The 21,829-nt window shown below is 41.0% G+C and overlaps 1 protein-coding gene across 1 annotated transcript in view; it reads left to right on the plus strand.

The window, feature by feature from the left end:
• zgc:154058 (Frag1/DRAM/Sfk1 family protein) overlaps nucleotides 1-21,829 on the plus strand; it is a 32,420-nt gene continuing 10,591 nt past the window's right edge. The window contains exons 1-6 of the mRNA XM_012880514.3: nucleotides 1-256; nucleotides 543-784; nucleotides 9,192-9,239; nucleotides 10,216-10,302; nucleotides 11,103-11,170; nucleotides 20,856-20,983. Coding sequence (XP_012735968.2) covers nucleotides 720-784; nucleotides 9,192-9,239; nucleotides 10,216-10,302; nucleotides 11,103-11,170; nucleotides 20,856-20,983 — 396 coding nt within the window. The 5' untranslated portion in view covers nucleotides 1-256; nucleotides 543-719. The remainder of the gene's footprint in view (nucleotides 257-542; nucleotides 785-9,191; nucleotides 9,240-10,215; nucleotides 10,303-11,102; nucleotides 11,171-20,855; nucleotides 20,984-21,829) is intronic.

Genomic DNA, 21,829 nt, shown 5'->3' on the forward strand with positions numbered 1-21,829 from the left:
CAGCTGGATTTTCTTGGACGTCTTCGGGTCTCGTGGCCCCGATACAGTGAGCGCGAGCTGAGTACGCCACGCATTTCAAAACGAAGCGGTCAAAGCAGCCGCTGCTCAGGAAAAAAACAACACAAGAGACAAGTCGGTTTTTTTTTGCAGGCAAGGCGGCATTTTTAGGGACTTTTGGGGACCAGGAGGACACGTCGACGGTCCCAGAGTTTCCTTAAGACTTTCTGCCAAACTCGCTGGTCATCGGAGGCTGAAGGTGAGTAAATCACAGCCTCCTATCTAGCTGCGATGGGTTAAAGAAGAAAGGGAAAACAAAAAAGTATTTACCTATGGAATGCACTGCTCCAAAGAAAAGGAAAAAAAAAAGATTGTCGGCAAAAAAAAAGAGGCAACATCACGGTCTAACAAGTTGAACGATTTTGCGCGTGATTGAATTACATTTGAGCCAACAGAAAAGATTAGTTTCATTTGCACTGCTGATTAGTGTTTGATAAGTAGATAATAACCCAAACTCTCTGTCCCCCTCTCCTCTCACCCACCAGCTAATAAAAGGACACATCTGTCCCATCCGCCAGCTTTCATCTTCAGGGAAATTAATCTATCTGTAGCCATGCAGAGCTCGGTCACCTGGAGTTAAATGGTGGTCTGCTACCTGAGAGGATATTCCTGGGCTGGTCGAAGAGGAAGGAGAGGAAGGGGATCTTTCAAGGTGGTCCATAATGTCTCTGTGGATGATACTGCCTGTCAGTCTCCCAGTCCTGAGCATCACTGGGATATGGGTTGTGTAAGTCTTACACTTTTTTTTTTTTAAATGACTTTTTAAAAGTTAAAATCTTTGTAGAACTACATGTGGTGATGTGCAGAAAGGTCAGTAAATTTTACGTTCATTAGAGGTGATTGGTGATCAGGAGGTCGAATAAATAAAATGCATTAAAAATAACAATTTTTATTCTATAACTGCATCAAAAAACAACATGTGCCTTAATGCAGAGGTTTGTTAATGTTTTTCACTTCGGTCCCATTATTTCCAGTCCAATAAGGGATGGGGCTCCTTTAGACATTAACAACTAATGGTTTCACTAATTGGCCTCATTTTTACTTTGGTTTATTTTCAGTATCTAAATCAAATCCACGTACAGTTTAACGGGCAAAAAAAATAATAAAATAAATAATAATAATAACTTTATGAAACTTTATGAACATTTTCATTAAAATGAAAAATGGGGAAATTAGTAGAATAGAGTGATATGCCCATAAAATAAATACATAGCAAAAATAAAATTCTAATTTCTATTGTTAAAGCAATTGTAAAATATACAGTAAAATATAGCTGTATAAATTGCAAATTCATTTCAAAATTGTTTCAACGGCCTTGACTTTTACATGGCAGAACCAGAAGCTGCCCTTTTTATCTGTGATCAATGAACAACAACAGTCATATTGGTCTACAAGCTTTCGTACGTTTCACCGCCCTCAGTTGTACGCATGGATGCTTTAAGACAGCCCAGGTCCAGTTTGCTCCACTGCAACTTTTAAGTAAGCTGGGGTTCCAGATGTTAAGGCAAAGCAACATCAGTTCTAATGGGATCCACAGAAAATGTCACCAAAATCCATGTGTGTTTCTCAGCCAGTTGTGACAGGTGCTGAGATCCCCACCTGATCTCTGGCTCTGTTTGTCCATGAAGCGACGTTCATCTTGATGGCTTGAACATTGTCTGCAACAAAAAAAATATTTTACTATTTTTCCCTCGTAGAGAGATGTTCAGTAGTGTAAAAATGTCACAAGGGTAGTGCGTTTAGCTGCAAACCACTTTCGTCTCCATTTATTCCTTTACATACTTCTTCTTAACCTTGAAATCCTAGCGGCATGCTAGTTCTTCCTGCTAGAGCTAGTTAACCGACTGACTGACGCATTACTGTCAAACGAGTGGTGGAAAGTTGTATTTTAACTGAGTGTCTCAACGCCGTTGAAAATATCTCAGGTTTCTGTAAATGATAACATTTGCCATCTCGCGACCAACGTCTACAAAAATTAGTTTCTTCCAGTCCTCTAGGGGGCACTGGAGGCCCAACCGTGGTCCGTGCACCCATTGCTAAGAATGGCTGCCTTAATGCACCTTTTTAAGTTGAATGTGAATCAGATCACTCTGAAGTAGGCATCACAGTCATCATTATGCAAGAAGAAATATTTTTCTTGGGAAAATATTTATATTAGCTTGTGGATTTGCAAGGGAAACTACTACTCCTTTGTCTCCAAGTGCACCTTTAAAAAAAAAAATCTCCTTTTTTTAAGAACTACAAGGCCCTTTCCCATCCCTATCCTGGTACTCCAGAGAAACAACTGCTACCGTCTTTGTCATCACTTCAGCTAAAAATAATATTTGGAGCAGCAGAAAGTACAAAATGATAAGATAGATTTGTATAAAAAAAAAATCTAAAAATAAAGCTTCAGGAAATTTGTTTTGATTTTTGAATGAAGGAAAACTTCAAACTTTTACTAAAGGGATAGCACACTGAAAAACTACTAAAACTGGACTCTCCTAAAAAAAGAAAATACCCATTACATTTGAAAATATAGCGCAATTCTTTATTATTTTTGGTAAAATTTAATAAGAACTACTATCAAGGGTCTAAAGCAGGGGTTCCCAAAATTTGGGATTTGACCCCGGGGGGGTCGCGAGATGATTTGATACTGATATGCTAAGAAGATTTAGTATTTCCTGCACTTATTTACCAGTTTATAAAAAACATGCAATTTTATTCCCATAATATTCTGACTTTGTTTTCAAAATTTCTCAAAAACTGCCCCCCCCCCCTTTTTTTTTTCACCCTGCAATATTTTGGAGATTGTATGCTGAAAAGTTTGGGAACCCCTGGGTCTAGAGAGCCACTTGCAGACTCTTGCCCTAACCCTTAGAAAAGCAGGGTTAAGGGCTGAGGGTAGTGAGCCATGGCTGAAATGGGATTCAGCCTTAGTAGTAGTCTTCAAGTGCTTTGTGTGCAAAATAATATTCGTTTTGCCCCTCTGCTCTTTTCGGGGCAATACAGGCGTAACAAGCTGATATCAGCTGGTTAATTAGCCGAGCCATCTACTTTGGCCAACAGTACTTTTAAAACAGACTCCCCTGTTTTTATCGTAACGCAGGGAAAAGTGCAGTAGCCCCCATTTAGTCAGCTCACTGCCGGCGTGCAGCAACATGTGGGCCGACGCGTTGCTTTTTCACTCTGATGCTCCAGTCAGGAGGAGAACTCTCCGGCCGCTTCATCGCTCTGCCTGTCCTCTCATTCGATGACCAAAACAAGAGAGGAAGCCGTTGTTAACGCTGAAGGAAAAACACACCTTAGTTTCTACTGTCTTTAAGCAGAGCCACTCTGCATATTTACCCCGAATTCCTCAGAGCCATGGCAATTGGCACACGGGTTAAGTCTCTCCCTGAAGAATCTTGAATCATTTCGCCCCTCTCTTAAAAAAAAAAGAAAAGAAAGAAGCTAATTAATCTTCCGTGCAGGGTTTGAGCAGAAGTGAGGCATAATCAGTATGCCTCCTGATTATGCTCAGGGCTGGCATCTCTTCTCTCGGGCCTGTCATTTGGTTGTGAGGAGGAATGTAAACCTCCGAGGAGAGGAGGAGACAGATGGTGCAGCTCTGGATTGTTGTTCTCCTGCAGCCAAGCTCTGCGTTGCATCAGTCACGAGCAGCTTGATTGCTGCCTGATTGCAGCCCGGAGCCGGGAACTGTGCACGGCTGTAGATGTTTACGAACGCAGCGGTTGGTGCGAATGGGACCGTGTTTCGGCGAAGATTTAATGTTGCCCGGAGAGAGAGAAAAAAAAAAAAAGGCCCAAAGTAACGATCAGCAGCCTTGGCTTTTGTTTTTTCGGCCAGGAAAGCGATTTGCCGTAAATTACAGATCTGTTGATTGTCTGGCCAAACTTTTCCATGAACTCAGCGACTGTGCCTTGTTTCTAGGTGAAGTCTGCGGGCTTTTTCCAGAGCGGTGGAATGTTAAAGGATGTGAAATGTTACGTAACCCCCTTGTTTCTTTGTGCAAGTGAGGTAAACTCTGGATAACGGTTTAATGGCGGGTGTGGGCAGAGCTTTGCCTCGCCATCTGGTGACCAGGGCGTATGAAGCTGGGTCTGCTTTTGCCCGCTCGACACGACCGGCTGGTCTTCTTCCGTGGTCGTTTTATGGGTTGGCTTTAAATGACCGCACAACTTCACCGTGCCCAAAGGCTCTTCTGGCAAGACGTCTAAATTTTCACTGGTTTATCAGCGCATAGTTTGCTTTCGTTTCTAAAAGATGTGCCCATATAGCTGGTGTAGCTGTGGCTCGGTGAAACCCCGCGGAGTATTCCTCACACCCTTTTCCTGGGGCTATTTTTGCACAGCTTTTGGGAAACGTTCGCTGCGCCAACCCGATTTTCCACGGAAGCCTTTGCTCATGTAACTCACGAGTCAGAAGAAAAAGCAACCTTTTTATGTTGCTCAGAGCTGTGCAATTACAGCGTACGGCTGCTGCTGCTGCTGTGTTTTGATAGAGGGCTAATTATATAAACAAGCCTACTATTACCCGGCCTCCTGCAAACACATAATGCTCTGGTTTATTCCAACAAACACTCAGAGCAGACTCTATTTCGAGTTCTCTGAAAGCCACACAGCTAAAGCTGGATGGCATTCTCTTGTCGTTAAAGAGAAGAAATGTGGAATGACGTTTGGCTTGCTTTTTTTTTTTGTATTTTCGCAAGAGACAAAAGTTATTCACAATCATTTGCAAGTTTGTTTTCCTGCTGTATCGGACATCTATGGATTGACCTTTGTTCCATTGTTTTTTGCAAGTTTGGTAAAAGGAAATTTGAGAGCAAAAAATGCTATCCTGAAATTAAACCTGAAAAACACTTCTTAATATAAAAACTAAGGTTTTGAGAGTAACTTTGGGGTTTTGTCAGATTTTTTTTAAACAGATTTTATATTTTTTAAATTTCTCTTTTTCAGATTGAGTTTTGCCATAAGTAGAGAAGTCGCCAGAAGGCTCACGGTGTCTCTAGAGGAGCTGCTTTGCTCCGCACCTCAGGTGTGAGACACTATTGACAGGACAACAATTTAGTCATGCAGTCTAAAAATCTGCATGACTTAAAAAAAACAAAAAAGAGTCGGAAGATAAAAAATCCTGCGTGCAGGAGCCATGAAGGGGACACAGCAAACATGTGGGATAAGGTCCTCTGATGTCCTCTGATCAGATGAGATCAAAATGAAGCTGTTCGTCTTGCAAGCTGACACCGCGACGCATGGTGACGGCAGCGTCATGGTGCGGGGAAGCTTGATTTGTATCTACAATTTATTACGGTTACATTTTTGGAAAATCTGTATTTTATTTAGCCAATGAACTCATTGGGCGTCCATGAAGAGAATAGCAGCAATGCTGAATATATGTTTAGAAAAACATATTGTCAAAATATAGTAAAGAGCAAACTTTTTATTTTATTTTAAAATGACACTTTAATTCATTTGTCTACTTTTTTTAAAGTTAGTTTGAAGTTACAGAAATGATGCCTGTTCTTAGCTCATTGTGTGATACCTCTAGCAGCAAGCATTTAGCTATATGTTCATTGTTTACAGTGGCAGGGCTGCCATCTTGTTTTACAGGCACGTTTCACAGCTGGGATTTAGTTGCACTTTGAATTCAGGCCAACTCCCATCAAATGCTTGAAATAAAAACAAGTTTTTAGAATAATTTCTGTAATTTCTTTTGTGAAATGAAAATCCAATGATCAGATTTGGTCAAATAAAATCATAGATTTTATTTTCAAGCCGTATCGCCAGCCCTAGATGGGAAAGAACCCGACAATCTTGGAAGAAAACTAGTGCGCAAATCACCCGAGTCTGGGGCGTGGGCCCACTGGAGTGGTAGACTCAGGAGGCGTTTAGACATTAAGATGCAAAGCACGCCTGCTCCTGCTGCTTTGTGTTGGTCCATTGTATAATACCTCCATGCAATACATAGAAGGTTGGGTGTTTTCACATTTGCGAACGTAAGCCAGGCAAACAACGATGCTAAATCTGCAAACACCTCACCCACTGGCTGTAAACTGATGGTGTCAGGATAAAATGAATGCAGGATGATAACCGTGACGTTAACCACTTCTTTTGTATTTGCTTCAAATTTTAACTGTGTGATTTCTTGTAAAGATAACGGATTTATTTTAACCTGGGACCGTTTTTTCACCCGGCCATTTCGGGCTATGGTGAGGGCGCCTTTGCGACATGCAGTCTCTGTCCTTTTTTAAAAAAAACGGCTACATGACTGTGATACTATCAACCGCTGGAAACATTCCTAATTGGTGCTTAAACTCTTACTGAACTACGTCTGCATTCACAGATCAGGGCAAATGGTCTCCGTCTCAGAATAGACCACCATCTATAACCCTGTAGGTCAGGGTGGGTGAACGAGACGTGTGCAACACGACAAACCCGACAGTTGCATTTCCTTTCCTGTAAGTCAGTTTTTGCAATAAGAGGAACTGTTTGACGTATAGATGTACATGCTGATTCCCACAGGAATTGAGTCACATGGTTTGTGTGCTGGTAAGTCTCCCTGGATTCACACGCTCCCACCGCCATTGTTTTCCTCTTCTTTCGATATTAAGCAATTGGGCTCATTGTCTGTCGTGGGGACATGTGCAGATCTTTCCCCGATTTGCTGTTGCATAAGGACCGAACGTGCACAGACGCAGCGCACAAGAGCAGCTGTGTGCCTGTGCAGGCAAAACCTTCCAGGGTCTTGCACAAAGCCGCAGTGACGACTTTATCTAAAAGCGCCGCTAACTTCAGCCCTGAACATTATCGGGATCATCGTGTGCCGGCAAACATCATCAGATACAAATGTTTCACTCATTGTGTTTATTTAAAGTACTTCTTGATTCTGAGATCATACAAGTTGCTAAATGTTCACATGAAAGTTCACATATTATTGTGGCCCGAGGAAAAAAAAATTAAAAAAATTTGCTGAAAAAGTGGATTTTTAAGGCTTTTTAGTTCAAGGCTCATAAAAAAATGTTGGGTGACTGATGACGTAATTCGTAGGCAGACGTTGATCTGTTGACATGGTAGCAAGATACTTCCTGGTTGCAAACTCGTTTTCACAAAGACAAATAGACTGATTAAACATGGCTAAAAAGTGTGTGGCTTATGGTTGGTCAAATACCAACAAGGATAATGTCTCTTTACACACATTTCCGAACCCAAAAAGTCCCGGTGTTGTGCGAAATTCAGTTCCCTGTGAAAATCTGTTCCCCTCTGTGTTGGGAGCGCTGCAGCCAGACGGCGCTTCTGATCAATTTCTCGGTAAAACAACTCATATAATCATGTGGCGAGGCGTGGTGGGGATGTGCCTTGAGATGACATGTTTCATGATTTGGCGCTATATAAATAAAATTTAATTGAAAATTGAATTGATAGACCCACAGCCCTTTTGGTTCGGAACTTGTTGTTGTGTACTTCATTGAATTCTATGTAGCGTATAGCCTGGGCTTCACCTACGGACTACGTCATCGTACCACGTGACCCAAATTGTGGATTTTCAGCCTAGCGGTCGCCGAGGGACAATTTTAAGTCCTTAAAAAAACTTTTAACAGTGCAATCACGATCTTAATGCCACATTTTTTGAAAATATGGTCACTAATGCATGTATTTCCGAGTTGGTCGATCTCCGAATCAAGAAGTACTTTAAACTAAAAAGAAAAATTATCGCTGATACAATTGAACTTAACTTTTCTGACAGTAACCCCCCCCCAGCAGACACTTTAAACGTACAATCACCGGCCACTTTATTAGGTACGCCTCGCTAGTATTTGGTTCGACCCCCTTTTCTCCATTCAGAACTGCTTTAACCCCTCGGTGGATGAGTCAGATTTGGTCCCATACTGACCAGACATGCTTTTGCCTCAGATTTTCATACCTATTCGCACATCATGACACGAGCCGTGGGTGCCTTTCCATTGCGTCGATCCAATGTGCCCAAGCTAAATCGGCGCTCTGTGGACGGTTTCTTTGTCTCGGACCGTTCTCTGTGAACCTGAGAGATGGCTAAATGTGAAGATCCCAGTGGAGCAACAGTTTCCGAAATGCTCACACCATGCCTTGTTCTAAGACTCTTAAATTCCCCTTTCTTCCTCATTCTGATGCTTCACCAAGTGATCTTTACCATGTCTAGATGACTGAGTACCAGGATTTCCTGTTTCTTGAGGCAAGCGATCATACTGTGTCCCTAATATAGTGTCCAGTGAGTGTATATTGACGTGCCATCTATCTGTATGATGGGATTTAATTGACTTTTTTCTTCTTTTTTTTGTTGTAAATTGCATTTTTGTACTGGCACTATATAAACAAACTGATGTGAACAAATTGAACTGACAGCTGCGGAACGTGTCACTGGCCTCATTTATCTATGAAGCCGTATGAACCAATTTTACCAAGTTGAATTGTTTTTGTGTGGTGGATTTACTTATTGAGTGCTTAAAAGAAGTGCCACATTTAAGGCCACGCAGACTTTGACTTAGTCCGGTAATCATCTCGATTTAGCCTGATGTGTAGCTGTGAATTTCTGAACCCCTGGCCACTGAACCCTCTGTGGATGTAGCTGGTCAGTGACCGGGCTAAACAAACCGCAGGGCTCATACTCCACCGTTAGCCGTGCCAGTTTTCCTGAAACCAACCGTGATTTTTGCTCCTTGAACTCTTGCGGATTCAGATAAGAGATTATGGAACGTCGGGTCACCTGGTCCCTCAGGCTGACCTGGATGACCAGAACGGCAGGACTTTTTACTAGTTTTGTGGGGTTTCTAAGGACTGATGTTTAAAAAAAAAAAAAAAACAGCATTAGGAAAAAAGTCATTTAAATGTGAATATCAGAGATAAAATGGCCAACGGGTAGATTCTGTGTTACAAATAGCCAGTAAAACATTAATAAAGTTGCTTTAGGCTCCAATAAATAATTGTATTTTATTTCCTGTCAGGGAGAAATGATATTTAAATGAGATCCTTTCTCCACACTGTCCTGGTTTGTCCTTCTCATGTCCCTTTCTTTAGCTTCAATGTTAAACATATCAGTAGAATATGATCTACTTTTGCTAAATACTTATTACTTGTTTTGTAACTTTTCATAATTTTGCTTACTGACTGTGTGTGTTTCAGATACGCCATGGCCCTGTACAACCAGCACGTCTGTCCTGTAGATAACTGGTACGCTGCTTCTTCTTTCCTGCATTGTGTTTCATCATAATTCTGTTGATCCCTACAAACCCTGATGCTGACCGGTCGCATTTCTTCTTGTTTTTACTAAGAACACGGTAGTTACAAGTAGACCCACGCCGAGGCCCTTTTGTTCTACCGGGCCCTTTAAAAAAAAAAAAAATAGGAAGTAGAAACTATTGCAAGGTCAAACACAAAACAAGGGTTTCACAGTGACAAAAAAGACAAATATTTTAGCCATGGGATTCTTATAGTACTGTAACCTTGAGTAAAAATACTGTGTTGATACTGTATTTCAGTATTTTTGCATAAAATCGGAAACAAAAATTATCTATTTGCTTTTATTTAAAACAGAAAAATTAACTTATGGGAACTGCTGCTGAAACAACACAGCATATTCATTATTACAGTTATAATAATGTTATGTGTAAGATTTCATTATTATTTTTAGTTGGATTACGACTTAAGCAAAAATATTAAATAAAAACTTGTATTTTTTATATTGGAATAAAAAGTATTGATTTCCAATTAAATGTTTATTCTTCTAAATATAATCCTTTTTCATTGTTCTGTTTTTTCTCCAAATAAAGCCCCGTACCTAGTATGAACTGTAATTTAATGTTTAATATTCCCATTAATTTGCAATATTATGTAGAGATTGGCTATTCCTCTGTGTTTTGCTTATTCTGCCTATTTTTTTTATTATATTTATTGATTAAATTGTGTTTCTTTGATATTATTATTATTATTATTATTTCAAGCTCCCAATAATTGATGCCTACTGATTACCCAGGCTCAGTTGGCACCCATCCTGCCTAAAGCAAATGTGTATGGGGCCCACATGCACATGTTGGCTGGGTTAAATCTGTTTTTAAGTGCAAACCTATTTTAACATCGTTCCATTCCTGGCACAAGAGCTATCCGGGAAATATTGATGGTAACGTGTGGTGAATGATTTCTGTTGCAGGTTGTACAACCAGTCATGCGAAGCGGAGCTGCATCTGCAGAGCGGCCCATCTTTCTGCTGCACGTTAGATAATGTGCCTCTCATCAGGTAAGGGAGACACCGGCTGCGCGCGGCGCTTCCCCCAAGGCTCCAGTGTCTCTTTTGGTTCTGCTAATTAAAAACAGGAACACCGTCTCATTGTCTTACTTGGCTCCTGTCTGCAAAAGATTGAGGGGCCGTTTTGTCCTGTGCGCGTTCTGAAAATAACTCGTGGCTGATATATCCTGCCTGCCACAGTGGCAGTTCAGAGGAACACTTAAACCATGTAAACACACTTGCAGGCAAAACCTCCTTTTAATTTGGGAGGGAATCAAGACGCTCCTGTTCCTGTTTGACTCCTCTGGTGCTTTTAAATACAAAGGTCAGCTCAAACTTAAATACTCTAGGGTGCAAAAACAGCTCTACCTAAAAAAAAAAAACATAATCTCTCAAAGTATCAAGTATGCTCTAAAGAAGCAGTTTTTACTGTAAAATGTAAAAGAAAATCTCTACATCAAAGTAGTTTTGGGGAGGATTTCTCACTGCGTAAGCTTACTGAACTCCACGGTTCCAGAAGGATGTATGTGAGCGGCTTTAGGCAGCAGGAACTCACTAAACAGGCAAGTGCTGAATGTCTCCTGGCTTCCCGAACGAACAGACATTTCCCGTTCCTAGAAAAAGCCGAGGTATGCAGTGGGTGAAAAGTCAACCCATGACGGGATGTGAGGGATCAAGCTTCCAGCCCGTCTGTATTCAACGAGCAGTCGCGGCAGATTTTTTTTTTTTCCCCCCGCATAGTGTCAGAAACGGTGGCGTTGGGGCCGGTCGCTGTATTTCTCTGAATTGTTTTATGCATTTTCTTCTTGCAGTAAATGCGGGACTCTTCCACCCGAGAGCTGCTTCTTCAGCCTCATCTGCAGCACGGGCTCGTTCATGGGTAAGGCATCATATGGGCGCTCACAACACACACACACACACACCCATCCCCACGTTTACGTTTTGCTAAGGGGCCAGAATGAACATTTTTGCTCTCATCAGACCCAAACTCCTTTCAGGCATCTTGCTGTGCTCCTTGCATCGTGAGGATCTCAACCAGAGTGACCATTTATATCTTTGCTGCTGCTCTGATTAAACACGCTTTGCGAGCTGCTTATAGGTTGGGATATTGTTTTATGATCTAACCCTGCTTTAAAGTTCTTCACTCTATCTCGCCGGTCTGCTTGGTTCCTTGGTTTTCATGATGCTGGTTGTTCACCGTAACCTGACAGAAGCCAGACGTATATCGCTCCGCCTAGCTCCACTCACATCCATCTGGGACACCGCGATAGGAATTGCCTTTATTGAAGGCTGGGCCTTATCAAAAATTCTTGCATATGATTGGATAAGCCACTTGTCTGTCATCTTTATCGACGTGCTATTTCAACCACTCACACCGAAGCTAACCCATGACGCTGATGAGAGCAACGCAGGAAAAATGTGTTTGCGGCTCTAGAGGCACGCGTTTTATTGACAGTGAGCTGACAGGAAGAGGGGGGAAGACAGGCGGCAAAGCGCTGCGGGTCGGAGTCGATCCCGGGCCGACCGCGTTGAGGACTAAAGGCCTCCTAACATAGTTATGCTAACCGCTAACTGCTAACCGCTAACCGCTCCGGGGTGCGTCCCGGAAAAAAAACTTGCCAAATCCGGTGCGGAGAAGGGCGAAAACATGGTTTCCACCAACAAAAGCCTTCAGAGCCGTTTTCTAATGTTCTTTTATTGAAACAATATTAGGTAGATTGGACAACACGGAAGAAATAGCAGCATCAATGTTAACGCTTGCTTCCTCGATGCGAGCCGCCATTGCTATAAAAACAGTCTCACGTCATGGTGGAGTCTCCACTACGTCACATCTATGAAACTCCAGCCCTGCGTCCTGATTGGCCAGACCATAAAATTGGTTGGAGAAATCACTTTCAATGGGCGATGTCCCAGATGTTTGTGAGTGGAGCTAGGCGGAGCGAAATGCGTCTAGCTTCTGTCAGGTTATGTTCACCGAGGTTCTCTACCAAACCGCTCAGGCCTTCACAGAACAGCTGGGTTTATACTGAGATTGCTGTAAATTACACAGAGGTGGCCCCTATTTACAAACTAGGAGACCCCTGAAGGCAGCTGGACTGGACTCCAGTTAGGAGTGTCAGTGTAAAGGGCATAAAAATGCACGCTGCACTTTTCATATTTTTATATGTGCAAAAACCCAAATGACAAATCACTTACATAAAGTACCTGAAAATACATTAACTTTCCTGACTGCGTCAGGACGAAGGAGCTATGAATACTTCTGTGGGTTAACAAAACCCTGATTTATCCAAGATGTTGCTACACCAGGAGGTTGTTAATGGATTGTTCTTTCTGTTTAAACAGAAGGTTTCCACCATGTGACAGTTTCAGCACACGTCTGTCCTTAATATGAAAAAAAAAAACAACAATGACTGCTTTTGCACGTTTTAGTTTCAGAGTAGTTGCATCACAGACAAACGCCCGAGTGTCCTTGTGCACATCCAGGAGAGTCGGTGCGTGCTGCACAAAGAAAACGTGTGCAGTGTGACAGAGGAGCCAGAGGAGCCAGAGCTCCCATGTGCTGCTCTGCATGTCTTCTGCTGGTCTACACGTGCTGTTGCCCGGTGCTCGTTGGTGGTTCTGACTCCCCTGATCTAGTTAATGTTTCCCAGCCATGAACTGACTTGGTCTGTGCATGTGTGCGTGTGTGTGTGTGTGTGTGGTTTTTCTCTCTCTCTTTCCGTACCCACGCTTCTGACATCCTTCATTTCTCACTGGTCGCCTCTGGACCGTAGTGAAACAGTTTATGCCTGCGCTTGTTTAGATGCAGATTACGGCCGGAGGCCCGGCTGCCTGTTTAGACAGAGGCTGCATATAATGTTCACTTTGCAGACAGAAGGGACCAGACCGAGTGTGAATTCTGCCCGAGCAGCAGGCGTGTTTGTTCAGTTTGTCGGGTCAGTGCTCATCGCTGCATAACTTAGAGATCTTGGAGGAGACCCTGGCTGATTGTACTTTGGTCGCAGAATGCGTCTCGCTTAATTCAAACACCGAGTCTCGCGCAGTTTTTTACGTTGCTCCATGAATGTTTGCCTGCTATGACGATCGCTTGTTGCACAACGCTCCTGCAGCGTAACTGTGATGATGCCGGGTTCGATGTCACCTCCAGGGTCTCTGACTTCAGCTGCCGGTAACAGTGATGAGGCAACTCCATCAGTTCCTTTAATGATTTCCCATTTTGAGTTAGTTTCACATGAACTGTATTACTACAGGCTTCATCAAAAACCCAGAGGATGCTCTCTCTGTGTGTGAACATTTAGCCCTTTTCTTATTTCTTTTACCTCCCTTTAATACAGCTTTTGGTAGTTTTGTATGAACAAGAAAATTCGAAACCATTTATGTGGTGGTGCAACTGGTTATCGCTTACACTCAGAGTCTTGTAGATTAAGTAAACTATAGTTTAAAACAGTGTGACCTCAAAAAAGGTCACACCCATTAGTTGCATTTGTTTCGTTTTTAAACCACCAGGGTCTGGAAGTATTTCCAGTCATAGTTTGTCTTTGTTTGGTTGAAAAAGTTTAAGAGCTTTCTTTCCTTTAACCTACCGGCATTGTACAGTAACATGTGGGGGAGGGGCAAAGCTACGCTCCTCTGCTCCAATTTGTCAGAGAAAACCTGAACTAGATGGAACATTTCATACTATAGCTTGCAGTGACGTGCGGTGAGGTTCATAGCTGGTGAGGCACTGACGTCATCAGAATCAGATTTGCAAATAGATGCATAGATTGACAGCAGTTTACATGTTATGTTTCACTTCTACATCCTTACACATACAAACTGTAGCTCACAAAACACACATTTCCTTAAAAAACAAAACAAAATAAATGTTATTACTGTCTTACCTTTACTTATAAATGAAGTCCATGCGTCGCTCCTTCTGCACAAAAACATCCGTCACTTTGCGATAGAAGTCCTCTTTATCTTCTTCAGTTTTAAAAGTCTCCCTGTCTCAATGGAGATCACTGCCAGGGAAGAAAGCCTTCCTTGATCCGTCCTGTTCCTGCTGTATGTTTTCAGTCTCTTCAGGGCTGAGAATGACCGCTCCACTGATGCTGTAGTAGCTGGCACCGTGAGCTGTAGCTACTACGTAGCTGGAGCAACTTTGTCGCCTCAGGAACAGTTACAACAAGATCCTTCTCGGCCAAAAAGTTGAGAAGCTGTCCAGAAGATTTGCATTCATCCCTCACCGTTTTTGAGGGATGAATGCAAGAGAGGAAAAAAATCACTATCTCTATTATAATCTATCGCTGCACTTGACTTGCTTCCCGAATCGTTTAGCCTAGCTCGCTGTCACTTACTCGGCAGTTGAGGAGTGAACAAGACGAACGTCTGGGATCTTGAGCACCCCCTGCCATGAGGCAAGAGAACTGCCTGCCTCACCTCGAACCTGTTCTCGGCCGTTTATAATCGCTCATTACACGAAACACGTTACACAAACACAGTTGGTTACAAAAAGCACTGTACATTATATACATAAGCTAAATTATTGGAAATAAGTTCACATATTAAATTTGTTTAAACCATTTTATTGACGCTGTACAGCAACATGCTCTCTCCGCTTAGCAGCCAGCGCAGAGCCAGGGGTTGCGCAATCCAAGGTGAGGCAGAGCTCGCTGCTGCCTCACCGGCATCGCTTCCAAGCATTTGAATGGGAAAATAAGAAAATTCAGCGATTTTGAACAAATAAAAATCGAAATTGGTGAAGCTACATGAAAAATAAATATTTTTTAGTACAAACCACCGGATGAATATAACAATTTAAATTACTTTATGATTATATATTTTCTTTCTTTCCATGATGGCTGGTGAGGCACTGCCTCACCTGCCTCCCCTGACCGCACGTCACTGATAGCTTGATTTAGACCTTGGTATACCTTGATACCGGTGACCAGTCACCACCGGCTATCTAACTCAGCCGTGGGAGACTGGGTTCACACACCTAATGCTTATCTGTCACAGTTGTATGAACCATTAAAACACTCTGAAAAAATTGTGAATTTCGATGACTTTAGTATTACATCACTGTCTACACTCTAGGTATGTATTTTAGTGTCAGAACGTCTTCTTTTTGTAAGCATCATTGCGGTTTATTAATGTTTAGGGAGCTCTTCAGTAAATGTAAAGTAGAAGCCAATGAAGAAGCTGTAGCAAATAGATAATGCATTTATCAGTCTAATCGAGATACATTTGAAATATAATTATAATTGTGCAGTTGATCAGACCACATGAGGAACTGAAATGTGAGTAGTAAGTGTTGTTTTAATAATCCAGCAAATGGTAAATTGGGGAAATGATCCGCCGATGCAGTACACCGGTCGTCAGGATTGGAAACCTGCTGACCAGTCAGGACCTTTGCTTAGAGTCTGCAGGTTCTTTAGGTCTGGTTTGATTTTCTTTGCCAGGTTGTTTAAACATTAAAAAGAGATATTTGTTGTTCTCTTTTTTTCTCTCTCTTCCTAGACAGACACCTGATTATGCCACCAACAAATACTGTTACTGTAGGAGGTGCAATTCCTTCTGTGCACCCCAGAGATGATGTCCTATTCCTTTATATATTTACCACAAACAAATAGATAAAATTAACACATATCCAAACGTATGATGAGTTTCATAATTATTAAAAAAAACAACTTTTATTTTACTTTTTTTATTGTTTGTTTGCGAGCTCAATGAGAAAACACAGTCACCCTACCATATATGGGCAGTGACGTCACAGGATGAAGCCAATACTTTCCTAACTTGAGTTGAGGCTTGAAGGGGTGACAGAATATAAGAAAAGGGCTTAATGTCTCGTTTGTTTTTGCCAGGGATTTTAAAGCTATTGTCTGAGAAGAAAATCAAACCTAATTCTAATGTTCTAATTTGCTCTGGAGGACAAAAACAGGCAAACGGCTCGTATTTCGGCTGAATAGTGCGTATTTTAAAACAATATGTCGCTTAGATTTTCTACTCTGAGCTCTGTGGGTTTATTTTAAGATCTCTCTTGTATCTGCTCTTTTCTGGCCAACTGTGACAGATGATCTGTTACAAAATAATTTATGTATATATAGGGCTGGGTGATAATTCAATAACAGTACATATCATTCTATCGATAGATGTCTATCGATGAAAAAAAAAGGGTCAATAAAAAAATTCAATAGAATAACAATTTTGCTTCCTTTTGCATTCTAGCCATGTAAGTTAATATGACCGTCATTACATCCTCCCAACCAATCATCACGCAGACCCATGAACCAAGCCCCGCCCCCTTCAAAGAGTACAGAGAACACACGTTTTTTTTTCTTTTTAAAAAATCTTGCAGTTTTGGTAAAAAGTTGGTTGAATAAAGGGTTGAGTTTGAATTCAGTGTTTATGTCTTTATCTAAAAATAGGTCAATAATCAACAACATAAAACGGGCAGGGCTGCACTTAAAATGTATGTTTTGAATTTGTTGGTAGTTATCGTTATCGATCAATATGATTTTTGTTTTATCAATATGTTTTTTTTTGTATATATATCGTCCAGCCCTATATATATATACTTTTGCCCGATCATTGTGGAAATAAATTAACGTGTTAGAGTGCAACATGTGGAGATGTTATCAGTTTCTTGCTAATTTAAAGTTCTTCCCAGTCAAAAGTGCAAGATGTGTCCTTATCCAAGTACTGGACTCTAAGCATTAGGAAATACATAGTAATCAATTCTTACCCTAGTAGCATTCAAGCCTGGGCAGTTGAATCAGTAACTTTTTCTGTTTTTAGATGCTTCCACCTCAAGATTATATTGGTTACATAAACTGCTGGCTTTTAGTTAGTCTGCACATAGAATTATGTTAAAGTAACTCATTATTTGTGTGCAAAAGTAGGCTAAGTTGGTGTGGTATGTAGCTGCACAGCAGCCTGTTGTAAATAATCAGTGCTTAGCTTGTTAGCCTATTGATTTATGTCTTACTTGGACGACGGTGCCAGCTGGGTTTGGCTTAGGGTCAGGATCACACGGACTCTGTGAACCGTACGTTACCTCAGAACTACTCTTCTCCTTTTCAACTCAGGTTCAACCTTCCTGCCGGTGTATTTGTTTAATGCAATATATGAATTATTACTTTGTCTTACATCCTGCAGCGCGATTGAGCTGAAATATTATCCCTTATATGGAGACAGCGAGGGCTCTGTTCACTGTAAGGTGAAATGTCCTCTTAGATGTGTGCATTATCGTTTTACAGGCTTTGCTTTGCTGCTGTGGGGGACTGGGGTTATACTATACATTATGCAACTCCCGCATGTTGCAACATGGCTTTGCATGGATGAGTAGGTTTGGTGTGTAAGCAACAGTGTTTTCAGCAGCAGACTTCCTTCCTGAGTTTTTGACTTCAGAGAATGGGAGCAAGAGCTGGAAAGGTGCTGTGAGGTGGCACAGTGTTAGAGGGCGTGGGATGTCATGTTTATCTGAAATTATTCCCATTGTTGAGCTGTCAGGAAGCAGCCATCATGACCCTGTGAGGCAAGGTGAAGGTCAGCAACATTGCTAACTAATCAAAGACCTATGCTGGAAGAAATAACTAAACCTAAACCTCTACTTCTGCCTGTTTCTTTAAAGGACAACAGTATGAACCCTCCGCAAAATAAAAGATAAGCAAGGAAGAGCCATGCATCTGTCAAAGAGACAGAACAATTTAAAACATGCGTTCTAGTCCTTAACCCTCAGGGTGAGCTTTTATATTCCCCAACAAGTTTAAACACGATAATTTCTTATTCATCTGTACATAAATCTTGCACTGGCAGCCAGCATTTTGCAGGGAAACGGATGGGCTGTAATCTAATGAAATAAAGTGCGTTTTACTGAGCCGTTCCCTCAGTACGTTCTTCATTGTAAAAGGAGCTGGAAAAGCACGATGACAGGATAGTTTCTGGCGACGCTGCTGTTTGTTTTTCCATGATTGGACCTTAAATCGCTTTTCCAAGATGGATCCTAATGTGGAGCAGAAGGACACTCAGAAAATCCCAACTACGCACCTGTAGATCCTAATAAGTAAAAATATAGGTTTTTTACTATATCACTTTTTATATCAGCTTTAGCAAATTGCTCTTTACATGTTATTACATCTGTCGTTTTCTGGTTGCGTATCACTATATATTTCCAGTAACACCGAGCAAGAAAACAAAGGCTATTTCTTTATTTGAAATCATATAGTAATACGAAAAATCAAACAGAAGGATAGAGCCGACTGACAAGTTTTAGAGTTTTTATGCTTGGTACAAAGTGCTACATCTAGTTATATATGCAAAAGAGGTGTCTAATGTTAAACAGCGATCCTGTGGAGCCCTGCTTGTGCCAGCTGAGGGGAAAAATCTGTTACAATTAAATCAGTCCTCTTAGTTTATTAACTGCATCCTTATTTTAACTTTTGATCTCTGATCTGATGAATAATTGCTCTCTAAAAATGCTGTCCCCTGGTTTCTTATCTTGCCCTGTATGCTCTCGTATCCAAAACTATGATGGTCTAAATGAGAAGGAAAAAAGTAAATTGTTTCAAGAATGTTTGACAGGAATGATTTTGTATATGTCCTGTGTCTTGGGATGAAGAGTATTACATTTATCCTGGTGCTGTATAGGGTCTTAGTTGCTTTTCTGTGACGTCCCTTTTTTTCCTGTCCCTTATTCAATGATTATCTGACCATCTTGGGCTTCTAAACACAGTGAGGGTTGCCATCTCAGCCACTTCAAGCACTCATTATGCCGGAGTGAATGAATCTTCCTCAGTGCAGACAGAGCATCTGCATGAGATTATTTATAATTGAGTCATTGCTGGTGATCAAATTACATGCGCATCAGATTCAGATACACTCAGTATAAATACATTTCTGAGAATATATTTATAAAAAGTCGTGTGTGTTTCTGGGGCGCTCAAAGGCAAGGCAGATCAGCATTTGTGTGACAGAGCTACAACAGAAGGAACTTTGTAAATATCTTGCAGATCCCTACGCACAGTTCTTAAACTGGAAAGCACATACTAAAGGCACAAATTATGAAGGGAAAGATTGTCATTCCACGTTTTATTTAACCAAATGGGGCCAACATGGCTCTGTAGCTCAGTTAATGATCAGTTATTGTAAAAAATGTTTACCTTAAATTCACATTTAGTTGTAATAATTTTATCATGAAGAAATTACCACCTCATTCAAAGTGTATTTTAAATTATCATCCAATGGTAATCATAAAATCCAAGTAGTATATATATATATATATATATATATATATATATATATATATATATATATATATATATATCTATATATATATATATATTATATATATATATATATATATATTATATATATATGTCTTGTTTATATATTATATATATATTGTGTGTGTTACTACTATATCTATATCTATCTCTCTCTTTTTCTCTCTCTCTCATCTCTCTTTTTTGTCTCTCTCTCCTCTCTCTCTCTGTGTCTGTATCTCTCCTCTCTCTCTCTCTCTCTCGTCTCTCTCTCTGTGTTCTCTCTCTCTGTCTGTCTGTCTGTCTGTCGTGTCTCTATCTCTCTCTCTCTCTCTCTCTCTACTCTCTCCTCTCTCCTCTCTCTTCTCTCTCTTCTCTCTATCCCTCTCTCTCTCTCATCTCTCTCTCTCTCTCTCTCTCTCTCTCTCTCTCTCTCTCTCTCCTCTCCCCCTTCTATATCTCTATACTATCTCTCTACCCAGGTAAAAATACTTTTTACAATAGATAATTAGGTGTATATTATACGGATGGTGCTGTGGCCAGGTTTCTCAGTATGTCCAGTCATTGAGATGCTGACTCACAGAAACCAAGGATGCAACTAAAACCAAGTGATGAGCAACAATGACAAAGCTTTTACTATTTCATGTTTTCCTCCTTCTCGTTCGGACGTCAAGACTCTTGTGGTTTTTCTCACGTCCAGTGATGACAGAGTTACCGCAGCAGTTTAGCCTGTGATAAGATTCATGTCAAGACATGTGGGCCTCCCCGTCTCTTTGCATTCCTATAACTTCCTTTTTTCCGCTCAACTCCGATGTGCCGCTTTTACCAGGACCAGTCAGCGTGCATCGCACACCAGCAGTGCAGATTGAATAAAGACAAATCAGGCAGGGGTCAGAACCTCGGGGCTCTAACAATGAGCCCATTACCGCATTGTCTCTACTGTCCCATATACTGTACTTTGGCTTTGTCTTTTTTCTCCTTTTAATCCAACAAAAAGCTTCCATCCACCCCCAACAGTGTGTCCTGCGCGTTTTCCCGCCATTTCCTCTCCCAGAACGTTTTGGGGGCCTCTCTGGGCAAAGAAACGCTTTTCCAAGAACTTAATGTGTTTTTTGGCTTAGTAATGTGCGAGTGTGTGTTTTCTATTAAATTAAATCCAGTCACTGTGGTACTCTGCCAAAGTAAAGAAGTACCACATTTTCTTACTCTGCCAAAGTAAAGAAATACCACATTTTCTTATGAGACCTTCAACTTTACTCGGCACTGTGACTCTAAACTATTTATCTGGGATTTTTTTTTTCTGTGTCTTTCTCTTCTTAGTTGTGGTGATTGTGCTGCTTCGCTACGCCCACGTCATTGAGAAGCATCAAAACTGTGTTCTCAACACGGCGAGTCTGTCCACAGGCTGGATCTGTGCCGCTGGACTCATGATGGTGGGAAACTTCCAGGTAGGAAACATAAACATTACAAGAAAGAGATCTAAAAATAAAACAAAAGACATTTTTTTTATCGAGACTAAAGAAAACCCCTTCAAGTTCGATACACTTACATTTTGTATCAGAAGCTTGCATATACTCTTATCTTGGGCATGGGTGTGTTCTAATGATTTATTCTTGTAGCACAAGATAGTAAAGGATGAGAATATTGATAATTAAAGGTAAACACACTTTGTGAATCTCTATCTAGGCAAAAGTAGCACTGAAGAGGTTTCTAACCCTTTTACATCATTTGTATAGCAGGGTATACGTTTTGGGTAACTGTAGTAACAATGACGTTGACAACATTACAGACAATAAACAAAGAATTTTTTTCTTTCTTGTTTAAAAGAAGGTGTACACCATAGGTGGCTAAAGATCCTTGAGTTGGCATCTGGTTTGCCGCTTTCAATCGAGCGAAATTAAACAACCATTTCTCTGTTTCTGAGGAGTCTTGAGGGCCTTAATTTAATTTTTTAAAATGGTCAAACCTGGGCTGAATTATTCTGCACTGAATAAAGAGTCTTTGAAACACAGATTGTGATCTGTTAAATGGTTTTGTCTCATTGCTACGGCTGAACTTACACATACAGCCCAGGCTTCTGACTTAATTTTGGATATTCGATCATAATAAGTTTTAAAGCCCAAGATTGAAGACGTTCATGTCGATGATGAGTGTATATAAACGCCTGAGCTCATCTGTTTTACATATAACACTGCATTATAACTAATTCTAAAAAAGAAAGAAAGCTGTGTGGACCTCTTAGTTGGCCTTAGTTAAAGCTATAAGTGAAGGAAGCCAACCTGATTCCCTTCTTT

This window comes from Fundulus heteroclitus, chromosome 22 (genome assembly GCF_011125445.2).
Source record: "Fundulus heteroclitus isolate FHET01 chromosome 22, MU-UCD_Fhet_4.1, whole genome shotgun sequence".
Taxonomy (NCBI): Eukaryota; Metazoa; Chordata; class Actinopteri; order Cyprinodontiformes; family Fundulidae; genus Fundulus; species Fundulus heteroclitus.